The following is a 19,288-nucleotide window of genomic DNA, read 5'->3' as shown; positions in this document are numbered from 1 at the left end:
AAAACTCCTTTTACTTTGACTAAAAGAATGAGATAGAACTTTCATTAACTACCTTCACAAATTTTAAAGGCATTGCTTTATATGTTATTAAAATTCACAAAACTCAATCTTGAAATAATCAATGTGCCAATTAATTTGTAATGACACAAACTCATTGATTAATTTTCACAACAGCATGGCAACATGTTGTCACAAAATTCCTAAAAGTAAACACAAGTGACAATTTAGATATTTCTAATATCAAATTTAATATATTTCACCCCCTTTCACAAATTCATAAAATTTTCAAAAATTAAAAATTACAATATCGTTCAATATGACTTCTGTCTTCAGTGACGAGTTTAAACCCCTTTTTTGGCATAAAATAAACCCCACTTTTGATATCCAATGGAGCAACGTTTTAGCTTCTTTGTCCATCCAGATATTAAGGCATTATAGTCTTCATGTGTGAAAATCTTACAAAAAAAAAACCTGAAGTAAGTTAATCCGGTTAACAGTTAAGATATACAGAACACACATACCTTCAATAATTCATCCTTGTTTGTCACTGTGCGCTCTTTCTCTTTTGTCAAAACATTTATAAACTGTTCAGTTCTGTCCTGCGCATCAACATCAGCAAAACCAACTTTTTCAAGAAGCTACAATGATTTTAAACACATAAGCAGAATAAAGGCAATGACATATTCAAAAGATTGAAATTGTATTGGACCCAACACCTTTCCATACGAAGATGGATCCAATAAAAAATAGTTTCTTTGCTTCACATAGCTTATAAATTCTTCATTTTCAATATTTGTACCACAGCAGTAATCTGAAATAAGCAGCTGGCCTCCAGGTTTCAACCATTTCTATTCAAATGGAATAAGAGATTTTCTTTACGTAATTATGACTTCTGATGAAGTTTGTTCTTTAACCCATAACAAGTAGGAACTACACTTTACTGACATGACATAATCCAAACAGCTCTTCTTTTTGTTCAATATGTAGTATGGTGTCTCGCGAATATACAACATCAAATGAATTGGCTTCAAATGATGCTTTCAAAGCATCCATCACAAGCAAAGTCACCTAGGGTACACAAAACAATGAATACAAAACGTCTTTCCGATTGTGAAACTCATAAACTGTATTACTTTATCTTTGATATTTGCTTTCTTTGCAGCTCTTTCCAAAGCAATGTTCACCATATTTGTTGAAAGATCAATACCAACAACATTTGCACCAAATTTCTGGGAGAAAAAGCAAATAGATAATATGAATAAAAGCTGAATTTACCCTAATTGCAAAGAATACAACATTGAATTTATCAATACCTCTGCCATATAAAATGCACTTCCTCCAATACCACATCCAATGTCCAATACTCTCTGATTTTCCTTCAGATTTAAACGACTAACAAATTCCTACACGGCAGAGGGATCCAATATTAGGCAAAACAAATTACAAAAAAACAACTTCAATTGGTTAGATTTTATTCTTTAGAGGACTCATCATGAATGGCATGGTAGTTAAAGGATTAGTGCAATGATTTCTTTTGTCAAACCATGAATCTCACTGTTGCTCGAAGCTACAACATTTAAGAAAAGATAAATATGATGGGCTGCTAAATTTATGGTGAATGTTTTAGCTAAAAAAAGGGAATTCAAGAATGTTGAATTCAGGTACAGAAATGCAATGATTTAAAAAAATGTACAATCACAAAGGAGTCCGGTGTTCCCACAGTAACAGGTGATGAAATTATTGCGGTATAACCTGTGTAAAGAATATTTCCAAATTTTCCACACAGCCAACAGAAATTATTTTGACATAAAAAGTGCAGGAATCTCTATTTGCCTTTACCTTGGTTGTCTCAATCCCACCTGTGCTGACAAAATCTTCACCAAAGATTTTTTCATATCGAAGGATGCCGTTTTTGGTGTATTGATTCTGATCCAAAAATTTCTGCAATTTTGTAGAGCTATCTTGTGCCATCTTTGTTTAGTAGGACCAGATTTTGTGATGATTTCTGACTTAATTCTAGTTTTATTCTACAATTTCCAAAATCGCACGAAATTCAAGAAGCATTTGTGTATTCTAAGGGCCTCATGTGTCATGGTGTTATCACAAGAGCTATTGTACCATACGGCAACTGATCTCTACGTTAAACTGAATTTATGGCTGATGTTCAAGTCCAAACTTCTCGAGCCAATATGCTCCAAACGCATTGAAACATGAAACTATATACCCAGCTTGAGGCTTGTAGGACAAATTATAAAGAAAACTCTTTAATAAAAAAAAGTAAAACAAAAACAGTGAAATGCCAACAAACAGAAATAGCGAGTTTTTCCCAATAAATTAATGTAACTATTCTACATAGAATAAATATTTCTGTACAGTTCAAAACAATCTAAATCTTCTCAGAAAGGACGCACCGACTTTACCTACTCTTAAAAACTGGGTGAGAAACGTTGTAATAACAATAGCAATAATATTTAAACCTTTTAAGTTAGTGGGTTTCCATATCAAATATGTTAATTTCATATTTGTAACCGACATAGACGCTAAAAACTAAAGAAAATAAGACAGAAAATACAAAACACAAAAACAGGACTTGTCCAGAAGCACCTAAAAAAATAACAAGAAATAAGAATTTGGATTCAATAATATCCAATAAGAATTCAAACCTGTAGATTTCTCATCAGTTGTCAAAGATTTATGAATGACATCACCAGATTCTGATTTTCCTGTTCCTTCATCTTCACTCGAAAATACATCATTCCTGGTCTCATCTTGGGATTTACCCTTTTCATCAGCAGAAACTTGAAACTGTTCCTCAGAATCGTTTGCACTCTCTTCATGTAATACTTCACGATCCTCGACATGCTCATTATTGGCTATATCATCATCGCCCGTTGGTTGAGAAAACCTTTTCATAGCCGCTAGGAAAAAAACGAAGCATTGATGAAACATAAAACAACATTAGCCCAAGCCCATGAGGTCGTCGTCAGTAGAACTAACACTTTCTGACGCATTGTCTAATTGAAATCATTTCCAGGATTATCATGAAGTTAACGACGTAAATATGGATATTTTTTACGAGAGTTACCATGGAAAATACCTTTAATTTAATGACGGTTAAGAGTTTATAAGCATCTAAAATTTCTAAATGTAATCAGGGAAAGCTAGTCTTGATACAAAAATTCTTAAAATGGCTGGTACTATTCTTATGCTACAGTATTTAGATAATTTCTTCTAGCAACTAGTCGTTGTTCATCATTTCTTACTTTCTGTTCTACAGAAGCACATTACAAGGATTAAAAAGTAGGTTCACTTCCCTGTACAACTTAGTGTTACATAATTAATTAGGTTACAAGCATTTTTAGTTCGATGTTTTATTACAATCAGTAAGTTAGAACATGCATTAGACTGACTGACTCTATGGTAATAACATTTAAAAAAATTTAACAGAGCGGCCTTTTATTTTAACCCTATCGGTAGAGTAGTTCTACAGAAGAATCATTTACCGGTATATTGTTCTCTCCCCATCTTGGCATAGATAAGTGTGAACTGATTGAGGCTTTGAATCGTGATACGATGCGATTCTCCGTACATTCTTTACGAAGCTGTGTTGCCTAATGAAAACAATAGATTATGGATTAAAAAAAATTAGTTTTGATCACTATTATCAGATCAGTGGTTTTGATGCTATAGCAGTTTGAAGTGACGTAATACGTACCTTTCCAGCGTATTCTAAAGCAAGCTGAATGCTGAAAGAGAAACGAAAAGATTTACAATGAAATCTAAGCAACGAAGACGAAGAGCTTTTGTTTCAACCTACTTCTTTTCGTGCAGACACATTTGAGACAATTTTTCGTATTCGTTTGCTGTCAATGCGTCATGGGAACTTGCGTTAGGATCAAGAGACTGAAAGAAAAGTTTCCTTTAAGTGCTTCAGATATTAAACTGTAAAATGGACTTTTTTAACATTAATGTTCGTATGATTACTAGGGGAGTTATATTGAAGTTTTTGTGACATGTAATTTGGAGAATTTATGGTCAGTTGCTTTTAATTAATATAATACTCTCTCCATTTATTGAATAGATTTGTTTTACATCAAGTGATCAGTTTTCATCATATTCAAAATTTTTAGAAATAAGCCAGGGAAGACGATAATAAGACGATATTAGGATAAGTAAATTAAGAAACAACTGACCATAAATCAATATATTTATAATATGCACAAATACTCAGTGATGAGATAACAGCTTACTACCAAATCCCTTTCCTTGTCCTTAAACTCTATATAAAAAGGTGAGTGCGTTGTAAGAAAACATGTGAATCATAGGTTTTACTCACTTTACAATCAATTTACAAATTTTATTACAGAAATTATCTGATTATGTGCAGTCCACTCGATCAATTCCCACTTACTTACAGCTTCACAATAATTTAAAACTGTAACTTTACACTCAAATTTGCTTTGCTTACAATTACTACACATTACATCTGATGCATTTGCTTAAATGCAGCATAACTTAAATCCAACCAGAATATTTAAAGAAAGTTAAGTTTATTCATCCCATCTCGAGAAAACATCATCAACAAGAACATAGACAACTTATTGTATAAAAACAAACTTCTAAATTGAAACAAAATGATAAATTCCTACCATTTGATTCTTGTTTTCCAGCTTGAATAAGTGCAGTTTCATAAAACAGTTTTCTGCCTGGACAAATGGAATGGCCTTCTCAACTGAGAATCAAGTTAGGGAAAGTCAGTTTTGAGTGCATATTTAACAGTAATCAATTATAGGGTAGAAAATGTTATAGAAAAGAAATGCAACAGAATGGTGAATTCTATACAAAAAATGGATACATTGACCAAGTTGGCTGTACATTTCTGCAACCTAAATAGGCATATAAATTGAAACAAAAAAATAAATTATTTTTTTAAAGCAAAAAACAGAAAATGTTAATCTTACATTGTGGAGACAGGAAGGCAACTCAGGAAATGCATCATCTTCTTCAAGATCTTGAAGACAGCAAAGGAAGCATTTTAATGCATTTTCATATGAGGAATTTCTCTGTAATTAAAGGACAACATTTTAGTTGTTGTAGCAAACAGGAATATATTCCTAAGTGACTATTACTTATCTCTATCACAACTCTGGTCTCAGGGTAAATTGAAGCAGTACCTTAAATCTAAAAGAAAAAAGAGTTTCAAATGTATCACCATAGAAACAAACAATGCAACTTAAAATAAAGAATGACATTCACAAAACACATGCCTATCTTTTTTATGCACTCAAATCAAATTAAGCACCTCAATATAAGATAACAAAGAATTACTCACTTAAGTCCTTTTTCATATAAAATTTGTCTTTCGTTTCCAGGTTTTCTTTCTGAGGTTTCTAATAAGCTTTCACCTGACGACAGCTTGTTAATAGTGTCCGAACTAAGCATCTCTATTTCTATTGTTATTTTAATACGTTCAAAAATAGATAGCTACACAAGAATTTTCGTATATATTACTACAAAACAAAAAATGTCGTTTAACCTAACTTTCAAAAGAATGCAGTCGGATTATCGAATAGCTCACAAAGTACAACTGAGTAAAGGAATATTCCCTCCCCCAAAATTAGCGTAAACTGGGACGGCTCTGGAAATCTTGTGAGTATTAAGTAATATGCAGAAATATCACTTGTATTGTTAATTTCATGTATGTAGAATTGTATGCCGACTGGTTTATGTCATACTAGTGTTTTTTTGCGCTTATTACCAACATGATTTTGGACCAATGTTTTGGGCATTCCACTGGATATTCCCTTCCGGGTGTTCTTTAGCACAACCTGAAGATGACTGCCCTTTTTCATCCACTAAAAATATGCTTATTTCTGCAATGGAATGGATTCCATTGCAGAAATAAGCATATTTGTTTCAAATCATGACCTAAGAAAGTCTTTTATAATAACATGTGTTGTTGTGCCATCAAAGCTGTAATTAAATACTACATGCTTGGTCAATTCCAAAATGAGGTAAAACAAGGTTTTTATTATGCAAATTCATGATTACCAACAAAGAAAGAAGACAACCCCTCTTCCAATTATCATTTCGACACAATGATCTTTAATTCTACCCAGTTCTGTAGAACTAAATTTATCAGATGGGGGGGCTCTCTTGACAAAGCTGAAGCCATGAAATTATGAAAAATTACCCATTTCAAAGGTAGAAGGGGGCTCCTCCCCCAAGCACCCCGCACTTCTACAGCACTGATTCTACCCAAAAATAAGCATAAGCATATTATGTATATGCAATTCTCAGAGTTTTGTCTCTCACAAAAAACCTTGCCAGCAAAACTGTATAGATTAGAGTTTGTAGGGTCATGCACAATGTGTGAAGAAATAGACTCGTGATGTTTGGATTTTGGACAGGGGTCTACACTCATCGGTCAGTTGTCTCACTCAAAGGTACACCAGACAATCTCATTATATCACTATCCAGTAAAGATGGTCATGTGACTTTTGGACATGTGATTGGAGAAATGATAGTTTTCACTACTTGTGAAATAGTTCTTGGGGAAAAGAAAAGTTGAAATGTTACTGAAAACCTTTTTGTATAAATAATTCTAATAATTTAGTATAATATAACATATTATTCTTAAATACTAATTCTGATTTATTCTTTCGTTGAATTTCTTCATGAGTAACTCTGAATATTTCTCTAACAACGGAGCGATTTGTTCGTTTTCACGCGTCGAGAGAATATGTTCCGTTTGTTGGGTCTTGTCTATGGTCTTCAAGAGTTGCGAACATTGCGTTTCAGCGTCGCGAGTTTTTGAGTTTTCTTCTGGAGTGATTTCCGCGTTCTTCGTTGTTCGTGGTGAACGCAATAAGCGTTTTTCTCGTTCGCTTTTGCAGTCGGCAATACTTTCTGAGATAGTTGTAAATGTTGCAGCAAGCATAGAAAGACCTTGTCTTTGATCATCTTTTATATCGCCGTTAAGAATCTAGAACGGGTGACAAAAATTATAAAATATTCGAGGGATCTACTAAAATATTGAGAATGCACACATCAATCCAGTGTTACCCCGGAAGGCAACCATTAACAGAATAAACAACACAGATTCGAGCAACATAGCTCTACTACTAAAAATTTAGGATATAATTTTAACCCATGGCCATCAAAGCAGACATTTGTTCTTCATAGAATAAAATCAAGAGATAAAAAAGAATTATTTTAAACCTTAACAATATTCAAGAGATTTTTACCTTCGAATGACACTCTAAGGCTCGTTGAAACGTTCTCACCAAATCGACAACAATCTCTTGACATTCTTTAGTCGTGACCTCTATTGATTCTACGAAAGTAGTTCATGTGAAACAATAAAATGCCAAAAAATTAATAGGCTAAAGTGATCACACAAAAATCAATTGAGATGATCTTCTGCAAGTTTTTGTTCTGTAGTCAATTAAAGTTTTTATTCTTACCATCTTCGTCATTATTTCCACGAGTCCTTCGGTATTCTTCAGAAGTGTCATCATTTCCCATAATGTAATTTCGTGACATACTTAATTTGACCAGTTTTGGTGGTGGAGTTGCCAAGGCAGCGGAGAGCTCAGCAGATAGTTCACTCAAATTAGACTCTGTAATATCTTTTTCGCCGATTTCCTGCGTTGAATCGTACTTCTGTTGACTTTTTGCATTTCTGTACTTCGTCTGTTCATCTAAAGCTTCAATTTTCTGTTCAGCGAGAAGATCGCCACAGGACTTTGTTTTGGATAAGTTATCCTTGGGAACAGAACGTCTTCTCTCATTTGTTTTTTTGGATGTAAGTTTCGCAATATTGAATGGGAAAGATCTTCTGTTTTGTGATTTGTGCTTCTTTTCTTCCTCTTTCGTTCTATTAACGGCATTTTTTCCCTTTTCGTCTTTAGATTTGAGTTTTTTATCGTCTTGCTTGATACGAGTTTGAACCTTTTCAACTTTAATACTTGTTTTACTCGCTTTATCACTCGTGTCAAAGAAAGCTATCAGCTCTGAAGCTTTCTTAGGCGAAGGTTCCTTGGAAGATGTTGCGTTTTTCATTCCCTGGACTTTTCCGGTATTTAGGGAGAGCCCTTCACCTTCCATATTTGATCTCCTTCTCCATAGTGTGGGCTCGTTGTTCTGTTGTGAAATTTCACTAGAAATTTTGATCACAGGTTTCGTTACATTATCTGTAATTTTTTCTTCTTTTTCTCTATTGATTGAGTTCTCTGTGTTCTTTTGGTCACTGCTACATGGTTTCTCATTTTTCGTCGCAGGCGTGTGACGTTTTGTCCAGTTGTCCAATGATTTGAAACCCAGCTATACAGAAGAATGGACGCAATGAGAGAATAATTCTTGATACATGCGAAAAGTATGACGAAAGATCATGTAGATAATTTCCCTAGTTTTGAAAGTTTCTATATCCTACCTCTTCAAGACGTCTCTTGGTGGATTCAAGTTCTTGATCAAGCTACACCATCAAAAAATATCCAAAAAAATAACACTGCATGAAATTTTCCGAATAAACAGTGAAAATAACTATTTAAAACCCACTTTATTAACTTGGTTGATGCTCTTGTTTGCCAAGCCTTCGTCTTTTTTCCCCAGGCCTTCGTCTTTTTTCCCCAGGTCTTCGTCTTTTTCCCCCAGGCCTTCGGCTTTTTCCCCAGGCCTTCGGCTTTGTCGACATTGCTTACCGACCTAAAATAAAACAAATATGTTTGATAAACTGGCGCATAGTTTTTACTTTAAATTTCTCATTTAACATAGAGTTAGCGGGTTCTTAATCCTTTATTGAAGATAACCATGGGCGGCAGAAGTTTGACAATAAGGGGGGGGGGAGGTGTATACATATATTCTTATTGACCACAATTGATTTCAATAAAAAAAATAATAAAGAATATAGTCCCTCCCAGATAAAAACCAACATATATTTAAGTTTTCTTTAAAAAAAACAAGCGTTGTGATCTTTCCCATTCGTACCTGGAGGAACTCAGTTTGGACCTTTGTATGAATCTCGCAGAAATACTGGTGCGATGAAAGTTATTGCGATCAAATGGAAGCGGTTGATCAGGCAAAGCTTTTGTAGCGTCTTGAAATAGCAATTCTTCTTTTATCTCGGTCGGAGTCATGTTGAGATTTTCAAAATTCTCATTGTAGAATTCTTCCCGCGTTTCGACCTGTTCCAGACTACGTGATGGCATATCAGAGAATTCTTCCCATTTTGGAGCAATTTCCGCCGTCAGTAAATCTTCATCATCGGAAATTGAATCACCTAAGTTGTGCAATTTTACAAAACAATTTAAGCAAGGTTTGAAAAAAAAGAAGATAAGGAATTAGAGACGGACGAGTAGGCAAAAGAGGAAATGTAATATATTATGACCAAGAAAATCAAATTTCAATTCGACCAAACTTAAATATGCTACGTTACTGCACAACTACATAAGAGATTTGCCAGTGAGAAAACAAAGTTTTGAGATTGCTTATCTCAAAACAAACTTACTAGCATTGTTTAAAATGTAAATTTCTTTTTTCAGTAACTTTAGACAAAATATGGTATCACATCAGAATGTTAAATATATGGATACTAAAATATTCACAGCTACGTTTTGTGCAGAGTTAATTCGTGTAAAGATGTCTTAACTTTCCCCTGAAACTTCTCCAATACAATCAAAACCATTAAAATGTTATAATTGCTTTAAGCCGAAGTTGTTTATACATAATTCTCTACGTGAATTAAATTTTTTTGTTGAAATGAAAAACTAACATAAGAGAACTGTGTCACCTGTTGGATCGTCCATCTCATCTCTAGGACTCGATCCTTCGTTCTAAAAACAAAAAATTGACCATCAGACAAAGCCCAGCCAAAAAATCGTCTCATTATTTAATCTCCTACCGATCCTTTTTCATCGCTACAGTCTTCATAGACCTTCACGTCATAGGGCCTGAAAAGACACATAAGATTCAATGCACATACATAGCTTAATTGTACAAATCTCACCGAAGGTAAAAGAGTCAGTAACATATATATGAATTCATATAAATTACGTTTTAACATTAGGTTCTTGTATAAGTTATGAAAGTTTAGGATAAAGAAAAAAGAAGCCAACTACGGCGAAGGTTTTTAAGTAGATAGTGTATATCTTTAATAGTTGATTAAAAGACAATACAAATAATACTTTAAGTTGAATGGTCAGTTAGCAAAGCATTTTCCTTTATCGTCAAAATATAAACTTACAATTTGTCTAAAGATTGTTCAGACGAGCGTCCTCTCTTTAAAAGAGCAAATTCAACTTCGTGTATGACGAGGTTGTCCATGGAATGTCCAGAACGCATTTCAAAGAAGCTTATCTCATCCAATGGATTTTGGAGTATGTCCTCTATAGATCGCCTTCTTAGTGATACGGCATTACAAACTGGTGTTATATTTTTTTTAACAGATGTATTCAGTTGCAGATCTTGTTTACTATCGGGTTTAAGAATCGAGTTAACGTTTACAGCTTTGTCATTTGTATTAGTTCTACCTTTCTTTCTGTTGTCAAGTCTTTAAAGAAAAGGTTTAATGATCGGTTAGTTTCTCTTATGTTAGTTTGGAGTGCGCAGAAAAATAAGAATTGGTTAATTTAGATGGTGAATTAATGAATCAACACGAATTTACTTGATAGTATAATCTATAATTTGTATGATCCTTTAACGAAATTTTTGATTTAAAGATTAGCGTTAACTGTAATGTAAACCTTTGAACAGAAGGCTACCTTTAGATAAACATGGCTGTTTTAACATGAAGTCAAATGAACAAATGAACTTTTTGAGTCGTGTGTGGGAGGATTGCTTCAATGAACTTATGGAGATGGCTCCATAGGTTAAGACATCGTTCATCCAACAACAATAACTTGCAACTATTTCAAGGCATCTTACCTGGAAACATCTCCATCTAATTCATCTTCATTGGGATAATAAATGATGCCATCTTCAACATCATCGCTTTCAGTGTTTACCAAATCACCTTCCTCGTTGCTCTTTAGAAAGGTCACATTGACGTCACTGCCACGTGACATGGTGACATTAGACTGAAATTTTGTCACTGCCTGTAAAAACGAAAATTACAAACATAATAAGAGACAAATCAACAAAGTCATGTAAAAGTAAAAGTATACAAAAAAACACTTTTTCGATGTGTTTTACATACTCCAGGCTTATATTTTTATCGAGCAGTAAATTTGAAATCACATAAAATAGGGACTCACTGCATGGTGAATTTCTTTCTCGTATTTTTGCAAAGTCAATTCAGCATTTCCAGAAAAATTAGGTTCATCGTTCATCTATAAATATAAACCTGATGTCCCTTACAGCGTTCAACATAAGCATTGTATTTAAATGTATTGATGGTAGCTTACGGAGCCGTTCGAGAGACGCTTTTCTAAGGGCTAAAAAATGTATAAAGAATGACATTAGACAAAAAATCAGAAAACAAGGATATAGGCATATAGAACAAGGCAAAATGCACTTACAATAGTAGCCAGATTATGAAATGGTTTTGATTCAAGTGTACCGTCTACAAAAGACAAACATATTAAGTTATATATCATCCTCAATAATCCTTTGAAACAATACGTTTTCTTACCAACAGAATGTTCACCGTCATCGACATTGTCTGGAAAAAATTGCATTGGATTGAAACGCTAAATGAAAAAATAAAGGAAAAAATATATTTGATTTAATTATTTATATCCATTCATCGCAACATTTCACATTAACCTCGGCCCAACGTCCTTCAGGTTTTGATTTCGCAGTTGATACAGAAGTTTCTTTTGCAGATTCTGTAATTATTGACACTTCTAAATCATCAGCATTCGCCATCACCTAAAAAATTAAATGAAAAATTGTCGAACGACGGGAATAACAATCTTGAGTTTGAAGTGAACTGGTGGTATAATGGTAAAGAAAAAAGATAAAATGTTTAAACGCGTTCATTACAAATAACTCGGAGTTAAGTGAGATAGTTTATCTAAGTTAAGTACTGATAGCAATAAGCATTTTGACAGCTCACCTGTTTCTTTGCCCAATTGGGCAATCTATGAATGACACTTAAGCGATAACCACCCAGGACTGTATTCGCTGATAAAAAATACACAAAATTCGTGAACTGTCAGTTGATGAAAAAAATTTCAACCCATCATTTCAATCCTTCTAGACATTAGAGCAAATATTGTGATCTTCAATCAGGTTTGATCGCGTGTAGATCTGAATAATATAGACTGTTGCATGACTTTCTTGGATGAATAAAACTTTCAATCAGGATTAAAAAATACTTAAATACCATTTTGTTAATAAGAAATAACAACTAACGTTCATTTGACGTAAACATTTCGTGCGAAGCAGGTTGAAACTCCTCTTCATTGGCATCCAATACATCTATTGCTGTTCTGTTGGGTGTATCTTGTAACTTTTCTATCATATTCTGGGGCAGGCGAACATCAAACGATTTCAAGTAAAAAATGAACAAATTCCAGTTTTAAGAAAGTTAAAAATCAAGACGCATATCAATTTGTTGACTTACCTGACTAAACACCGAAGGTAGTCTCCACACAAAAATACAACTGAAAGCGACAGAAATTGCATTTTAATACAAAAATACGTACATACACTAAACGCAATCGAAAGAAATATTGAAAATGATCAAACCTGTCGGCCGACACTGTTATTAGTCGCTGGCAGTCTAGAGAAAACTGGAAACCAGTAACGATTTCTGCATGTAAATAAAATGGTATTCGTTTTGATAGAAGATAATGAGTTTGTAGCAAATTTAAATGCGATGCAAGAACTTGCCAGAATGTCCAATCATTCCTGCAACACATTCCCCAACATCGAAATCATAAAGTGCAAGAGATTTATCTGAGCAGCTTGTTGCTGCATAAAATCCAGAGCGATCCAACAATACCTGTCAAAACTTAGGAAATCAACAACGATAGCATCAACATTAGCAACCTAATCCCAATCCAATAGTTTGTACTAGGCAAAACTAAAGATCGGAGATATTGACCAGTAAGAGTGGTAAAACCCTGCAGAGATAAACACCCAGGTTCTCAAAATAACCAAAGTTCTACCGTTACATGAAAAAATTCTAACGATTAAACCTTTATATGCTAGAAAGTCAAAACAAAGTTTCCTCCAAGACATTGGGTTGACAAATTTTTAGTGCTTGCCATTTATGATAAAAGGACACAGAGGAATACAAGGACGCATAACATCTCTACACAACCTTGCCATACCATATTATTTACCTTAAATATAACGCCATCGTCGCCCATCGCTGCCTTAAATGATCTCAATTGTTTCCCACTAGCTATGTCATAAACTCTTAATAAACAAAACAAAATGAGTTGAGATCATTGAGCCAATCATCCACCGGATTCTATCATACACGAACCTCATATTTCGATCTTGACCAGCAGTCACAGCACACTCCCTATACGAAGGAAAATATAGATCACGTTATCAAATGCGTTTAAGAGAAATCGATGTAAATGGAAGTATCGAAGAGATATTTCTTCTGTAGAACGCACCTTAATGGATGAATATCCATGTCATAAAAAGTTGTTTTGGTGGCGACATTTGTGTATCTGGTGAATTGAAACTCTGGTTCCTAATTAATTGAAGGGTAATGGTTACTTAATAAAGCAACTGAACAATTCACAGACATGTTCTAGAACTTGTTATACTTTAAGTAACATTTAACAGCAGGTCCATAAGATTGGTAAGTGCAAATATTTCGTTTTTAAAAGAGTTACATGTGAAGTCACAGTTTTGATGAAAACTGGCGCCTACCTTAACTGCAGACCTGAATATCACGGATTTATCAGCAGCACAACTTATCAACTGGAGAGTTTTATCGTTCACTGGCAACAAAAACAACCAAAATTAATATGATCAATTAAGAGAAAAAGTGTAAATGCTCACAGCAAAAATGTACATTAGTGCAATTGAAATAGAAATCAAAATATTTGAAAAACTATTTGTGAAGGGGTATTTATATCCATTAACATCAGACTACTTAGCTACGTTCAAATTACGTATATTGAAGAAATCGACGTTTTTTCTACTTGAAAATCTTCTGAATGAGTGCGTGCTTTAGATGTCACTCTAAGTTAGTAAATGGCCTTTTTAACCACGTAACATAGTGACGGTGTGTGTGTTACAAAAACAGAAAGATAATCTGGAGTGGTTTTCATAACTAGCTATGAACTAGACTCCTCTCCCCCTGAAGAAGATCTTCTTAGTCTTTTACGTTCAAAAACAGAAAAATAATCTGACACTCACTGTTGAATCGTATCGACGTAATTGATGCTGAATGATCATCGATGGTTTGAAGAAGATTGAAATTATCTTCACAGTCAAACACGTGTATCAAACGATCTCTACCAGCGCTCGCTAACAGGCTAAACTCTGAAACCGTTAAAAGAACCCAAGTCTGTGACCATAAGAAATGACCATGAAACGCAAAAACAAGCGTACATTTATACGAACCGGCATCTGGAGAAGAGTATTCAATGCAAAGAACCTCTGACTCGTGCGCTTCTATTTTGAGTATTTCCCGCATTAGAGGTATCTCAAATGTTCTAAGTAAAAGGATAAATAGATATATAAAAATGTTGTAGGCTGGACACGAAGCCCTCGTCGTTGTGTGTACCTTATATTCCCCATTTTATCCCCAGATGCCAACTGACTTCCATCAGGAGACAACTTTATACATCTCAATCCAAGCTTGGACTCAGGCTCCTTGTGACCTTTTTCTTACGTTATAGAATGACATAGGTAACATAAGCAACACTAGCAACATGAGTAACAATACAAGCAACAACATAAGCAACAACGTAAGCATCAACAGTGGCAATAATATGGGCAACAACACGGGCAGCAACATGGGCATCAACATGACCAACAACATGAGAAACGACATAAGAAACAATAGTAGAAGCAACATAAGCAACAACATAAAAACATCTAATCATATAGAAATTGTAGTAAATCACAGTAATCTGTGTAATTTAAATTTTGAGTACTATGAGAAAGCTATATATATGAAAAATTTGATGGGAGGAAAACATCAAAACATCAAGATCAACCTTTATGACATTTCATGTCCTTCAAGTTTGTAAGGTCTTTTTCAGTATACAGAACTTGTAGCAACTCCTAAGAAAGAAAAACATGGCCACAATAGAATAATAATTTTCACATTGCACCAAGTCGTCAGAGCCCACTGTTTTCAAACTCGTACGCAAAGCATCTCTTCACCTTTGGGGGACGCGAGCTTTGAAAAGAAGTTTTCCTTGTTTTAATAAATATCTCACCTTGCTATAGATGTTTCTATATGGCGTCATTTTACTGCCTAGTAACACATGTTAAATAAATGAAAGAATATTTCTCAATAGTAACAGGCAACAGTTTTATCTTTGAAATTGATGTATGTACCAGTTTCAATATTCCACACACGAACAGTACCGTCAGATGAACACGTGAAGAACGAACCAAAAGGTACTTTCCCAGGAATATCTGGAAACGCCTGACGAAATTACGAAAGTTTGGATCATTATCGATAATTACCACCGCTATACGTTAACTTTCCTTATTATTACTTGATACAAATTCAATAATACCTAACTGTACCTTATCTCATTTCTCAAAACATACTCAATTATACATTCATATACCTAATCACTCCTCCATACACACTCGATTATACTTCAATATACCTTATCATACCTCAATGTCCCAGACACAAGAACTATGATAAAGAAAGGATGAAATTTTTCCAATTTTCTTCACGTCGTTAATATCCCAGATGTATATACTATGATCATTATAAATACACGTCAACTAAACAACACAACACAAAAGGCAACATTTTTAGTGTAAACTCAACCAAAGAACAATGTTCGTACATAAAACGAGAAAGTTACCCTTGTTCCATAATGATCTAAAGTTATGGCTATGGTGTCTGGATAGTTTGCATTGTCAACCTTTGTCAGGAGATGGCTGGAAATGAAAGTATGGAAACAAGATTGATTTTGGTTTATCAAACCAAAGATTGATAAAGATTGATTGGTTTATCAAACAAGATTGGCGATGGGTATAACGAGAGATATGGCGAGAGATAGAGACGTTTGGCGTAGAAAAGTTCGTGGACCGGTCAACCCCCCTGGCGGGGATTAATACTGGCCGGTATACAAATGTTGTTTGTTTGATTTCAAATGCAGCCGTTATATTGTTAAATGTTATTGTTTTTTACTGCCGGCAAAAGCATTCAACGCAAAATAAAGTGAAGAGGAAGACTACGATTATTTCTTGTTTTTTACAGTACTTTTGAACTGCAAGAACATAACATTTCTTAAAGATTATGTGAAAACGACGATAATTTTTACAATAAACATGGAACTATACTTACAGTTTCCAGTCATTCACACGTATATTTTGCTCATATTTTATTTTGCATCTTTTTCAAAATAGATGAAAGTTTTCGTTATCACTACGTAGTCTTCCTTCCTGAATGTTATTGTCCATGTTAGTACAGTCCTCGGTACGACTATTTGTGTTAGTGCTCACTGACGTTTCTAAATACGTCCTCAGAGTAAATAAATATTGCTGAGGATGTTAGTCAACATGCACACCAAGTATCCTACTAAGGACTTCACTAACCTGAACGATTAACATCTACAATATCTATGCATAGGATAGTAGTCAAAGGACACCCACACATGATAATTGATTACCTTGCATCATGACCAGCAGCAACATCAACACCAAGACAATGCGGTTTTGGTAAAGAACCAATAAATTGTAAACTGCTAGAAAACACCCTAAATATAAGACCATAAGCACAAATAAGATTACATTAACATACACACAAACAATTTAGCAATGTTTATCCTCCTTATCAAAAACTAAAACAACAAATGAATAGTTAAAAATTCCAGTTTCATTACAACATACCTAATTATCCCATCAGAACAACCACAAAATATAAAGTCTTCCTTAACAGCCAAGCTAAATGCACCATTAACTCGTAAATCTATCCATTTCTTAAGTGAACGCTTTTCATTAAATGCAAACAGTAAGCCAGACTTAGTGACGCTATATGTATGTTTGGAGTTAGGGCCCAGGCCACAAGCCACATCGATAAATTGGTTGTTTCGATTCTCACCCAAGATAGCTGGTCTACCATGCAAAGGTATCTTCTTCTTTACCTAAACAAGATAGAAATAGATTTTCAGATGATTCTCTAATAAAAAAGAATTTTATGTTTTTCTACCACCAACCTTATTTGCACAATCTGTGGAGTCAATGTACCAAAATTTAACAAGTCTAACTCCAACAGTGACAAAATAATCTCCATTTTCAGAAAATGAAATAAGTATACCTAGAGCACATAAAACCTTTAAATACATCATAATACAACAACCAAAAACTACACAAGAAAACAAGCTATTAGATAAAGTACTTTTGATGAAACTTTGTTGCAGGCAATTGCAGTTCCTTCCTGAAAGATATAAAACAAATCATATATAAATTTATAATGCAGACAATGGAATACCTGATAAAATATTCTTATAAAAGAAGACTAAACATAAGATATCGTACCCTCCAATTCCAAATATTAACTAACATATCGTGTTGAAATCCAACCGACACAACATACTTCATGTTGGGAGAAAATGCCTGAAATTTTTCAGCATGTATATAACTTATACAGCATTTTAAATAACTAGTATCACACACAAATGAAATAACATACAACACACTGAATGCCATGTTTATGGCCTTTGGGCATTTCAGATACTTGAGGATGCGACGGTCTTCTACATCCCACATGCGAACAGCAGGCTCATGACCACTCTGAATAATAAAACAAAAAGAATAACATAGTTTTGAGGATAATTTGGAAAACAATAATGGTTATACCTCTCCAGAAACGAGATATTTTCCATCAGGAGAAAAAGCCAAAGATGAAATAGTTTTTCTATTAAACAATGAAACCAAGAACCATTTAAAGGCAGCCTGTGCAAAAAGATATAATAACAAAACATTTCAAAGAAGCCTATCAAGATCTACCTTGATGTATTTATGATGTGCCTTTGACCATGTCCAATGGAGCTTGTTATGACAATAACACATCTAAAATGTTCAAAAACTGTTTTACCTAAGTCAGATAACGTGATGTCAGAAGTTGATTTCATCTTTTGATACAAAGATCAGAACATATGTCAGTTTGTTTACAAAAACGAAAAGCCGAATACCTGCCTTTATCTGGGGACAATAAATCTTTTTGATAAAGTAAAGTTGGAGATGTGTAAAATTTTCATAATTTAGCTGGTATTTAATCGTTTTAACGACTGTTTACCTTAATGCATCAAAGGGAACCAATGACTCATTGGTAATGATTAATAAAAGAAAGGGTAAAAGAAAGCACATTCACCTTTGAAACATGCATCTAGTATACACTGCACGATACATAATAAAACAATAGGTTAGAAAACGCGGTTGTTTTTAAAGTTATGAATACTGCAGGGTATAAAATCAACAATGTTTTAGCACTAATGGACCGTCATTACTATGACAATAAAACACCAGCAACAATCAAATTCACGAAATGAATCCAAAACCTGAAAATAATAGTTGCATGAATATTAAAAGCTCTTCGAGTGAGATTTGCTTACCCAGCTGGAAAGGCAATTTCTCCAGTACCGGGATTGCATGCAAGACCAGAGTTCCCTTTCAAAGTAACTCCGAGTACTTTTTCTAACACAACCTGCAAATTTAGTTAAAACCAGTGCTAGATTTAACAGCATCAAACAGAAAAGTTGAAACATAAAACTCAATATACGCATCGGTATCAATATATTAAAACGTCGTTGTATTTATGTAAAGTACAAACCCGTTCTGTGAGAGGACGTAGATCCCGTAAACTGCTTCCCTTCTTTACTAACTTTCTTGTTGGCGTAAGCCTACCGTTCGGTCTTCTCGAAGAAAACATTTTAGCCCAGAGATATTAACACCTGGCCATTGTTATTTGTTCGTTTTCTTTAGAAAGTTCCTTTTTTAAAACAATTATGCTAAATTTAATGTCACTGCATTTCCGTTTTAGTACTTCCGGTCAGAAAAATGGATCATAATATTCAGAAGCGATATCATCAAAGAGAAGATGAATCAAAAGGACTTGTGAACATGTGATATAAAGACATCCCAATTCACTCGAGAAAAGATGTGCAAAGATAGTTGGACTTTG

General features: G+C 34.1%; 3 protein-coding genes across 3 annotated transcripts; all 3 read right to left on the bottom strand.

Moving 5' to 3' along the window:
• Nucleotides 1-109: 109 nt before the first annotated feature.
• On the bottom strand, nucleotides 110-2,177 carry LOC124442907 (phosphomethylethanolamine N-methyltransferase-like). Its single transcript, XM_046993423.1, has 7 exons — nucleotides 1,840-2,177; nucleotides 1,314-1,403; nucleotides 1,134-1,229; nucleotides 946-1,068; nucleotides 717-848; nucleotides 522-638; nucleotides 110-455 (listed from the first exon to the last, which is right to left on the bottom strand). Exons 1-7 carry the CDS (start codon nucleotides 1,969-1,971, stop codon nucleotides 342-344), a joined length of 804 nt encoding a protein of 267 aa, XP_046849379.1. The 5' UTR covers nucleotides 1,972-2,177; the 3' UTR covers nucleotides 110-341.
• A 120-nt stretch (nucleotides 2,178-2,297) lies between these two features.
• Nucleotides 2,298-5,608, bottom strand: LOC124442909. Its single transcript, XM_046993425.1, is given in 12 exon segments — nucleotides 2,298-2,604; nucleotides 2,664-2,918; nucleotides 3,504-3,611; nucleotides 3,716-3,746; nucleotides 3,818-3,903; nucleotides 4,254-4,279; nucleotides 4,650-4,703; nucleotides 4,706-4,732; nucleotides 4,856-4,886; nucleotides 4,962-5,063; nucleotides 5,175-5,181; nucleotides 5,333-5,608. Coding segments are annotated over 11 exon segments (591 nt in total). The 5' UTR covers nucleotides 5,443-5,608; the 3' UTR covers nucleotides 2,298-2,604; nucleotides 2,664-2,909.
• A 2,455-nt stretch (nucleotides 5,609-8,063) lies between these two features.
• LOC124440932 (mitogen-activated protein kinase-binding protein 1-like) lies at nucleotides 8,064-19,110 on the bottom strand. The gene is given in 41 exon segments (XM_046991356.1): nucleotides 8,064-8,325; nucleotides 8,435-8,476; nucleotides 8,560-8,706; nucleotides 8,989-9,280; nucleotides 9,791-9,833; nucleotides 9,902-9,950; nucleotides 10,244-10,549; nucleotides 10,924-11,093; nucleotides 11,253-11,327; nucleotides 11,403-11,432; nucleotides 11,517-11,560; nucleotides 11,630-11,687; nucleotides 11,764-11,868; nucleotides 12,056-12,123; nucleotides 12,355-12,466; nucleotides 12,566-12,605; nucleotides 12,691-12,754; nucleotides 12,835-12,946; nucleotides 13,290-13,365; nucleotides 13,436-13,474; nucleotides 13,572-13,651; nucleotides 13,834-13,904; nucleotides 14,326-14,451; nucleotides 14,533-14,624; nucleotides 14,696-14,798; nucleotides 15,132-15,198; nucleotides 15,357-15,394; nucleotides 15,478-15,568; nucleotides 15,769-15,882; nucleotides 15,966-16,041; nucleotides 16,776-16,862; nucleotides 16,996-17,249; nucleotides 17,322-17,416; nucleotides 17,497-17,542; nucleotides 17,644-17,721; nucleotides 17,798-17,856; nucleotides 17,859-17,898; nucleotides 17,965-18,022; nucleotides 18,115-18,177; nucleotides 18,720-18,811; nucleotides 18,938-19,110. Coding segments are annotated over 41 exon segments (3,840 nt in total). The 5' UTR covers nucleotides 19,037-19,110; the 3' UTR covers nucleotides 8,064-8,186.
• Nucleotides 19,111-19,288: the final 178 nt, after the last annotated feature.

Source organism: Xenia sp. Carnegie-2017, unplaced genomic scaffold, assembly GCF_021976095.1.
Source record: "Xenia sp. Carnegie-2017 unplaced genomic scaffold, XeniaSp_v1 HiC_scaffold_20, whole genome shotgun sequence".
Classification (NCBI taxonomy): domain Eukaryota; kingdom Metazoa; phylum Cnidaria; class Anthozoa; order Malacalcyonacea; family Xeniidae; genus Xenia; species Xenia sp. Carnegie-2017.
The sequence above is the reverse complement of the archived record's forward strand: the minus strand, read 5'-3'. Positions and strand labels throughout refer to the sequence as shown.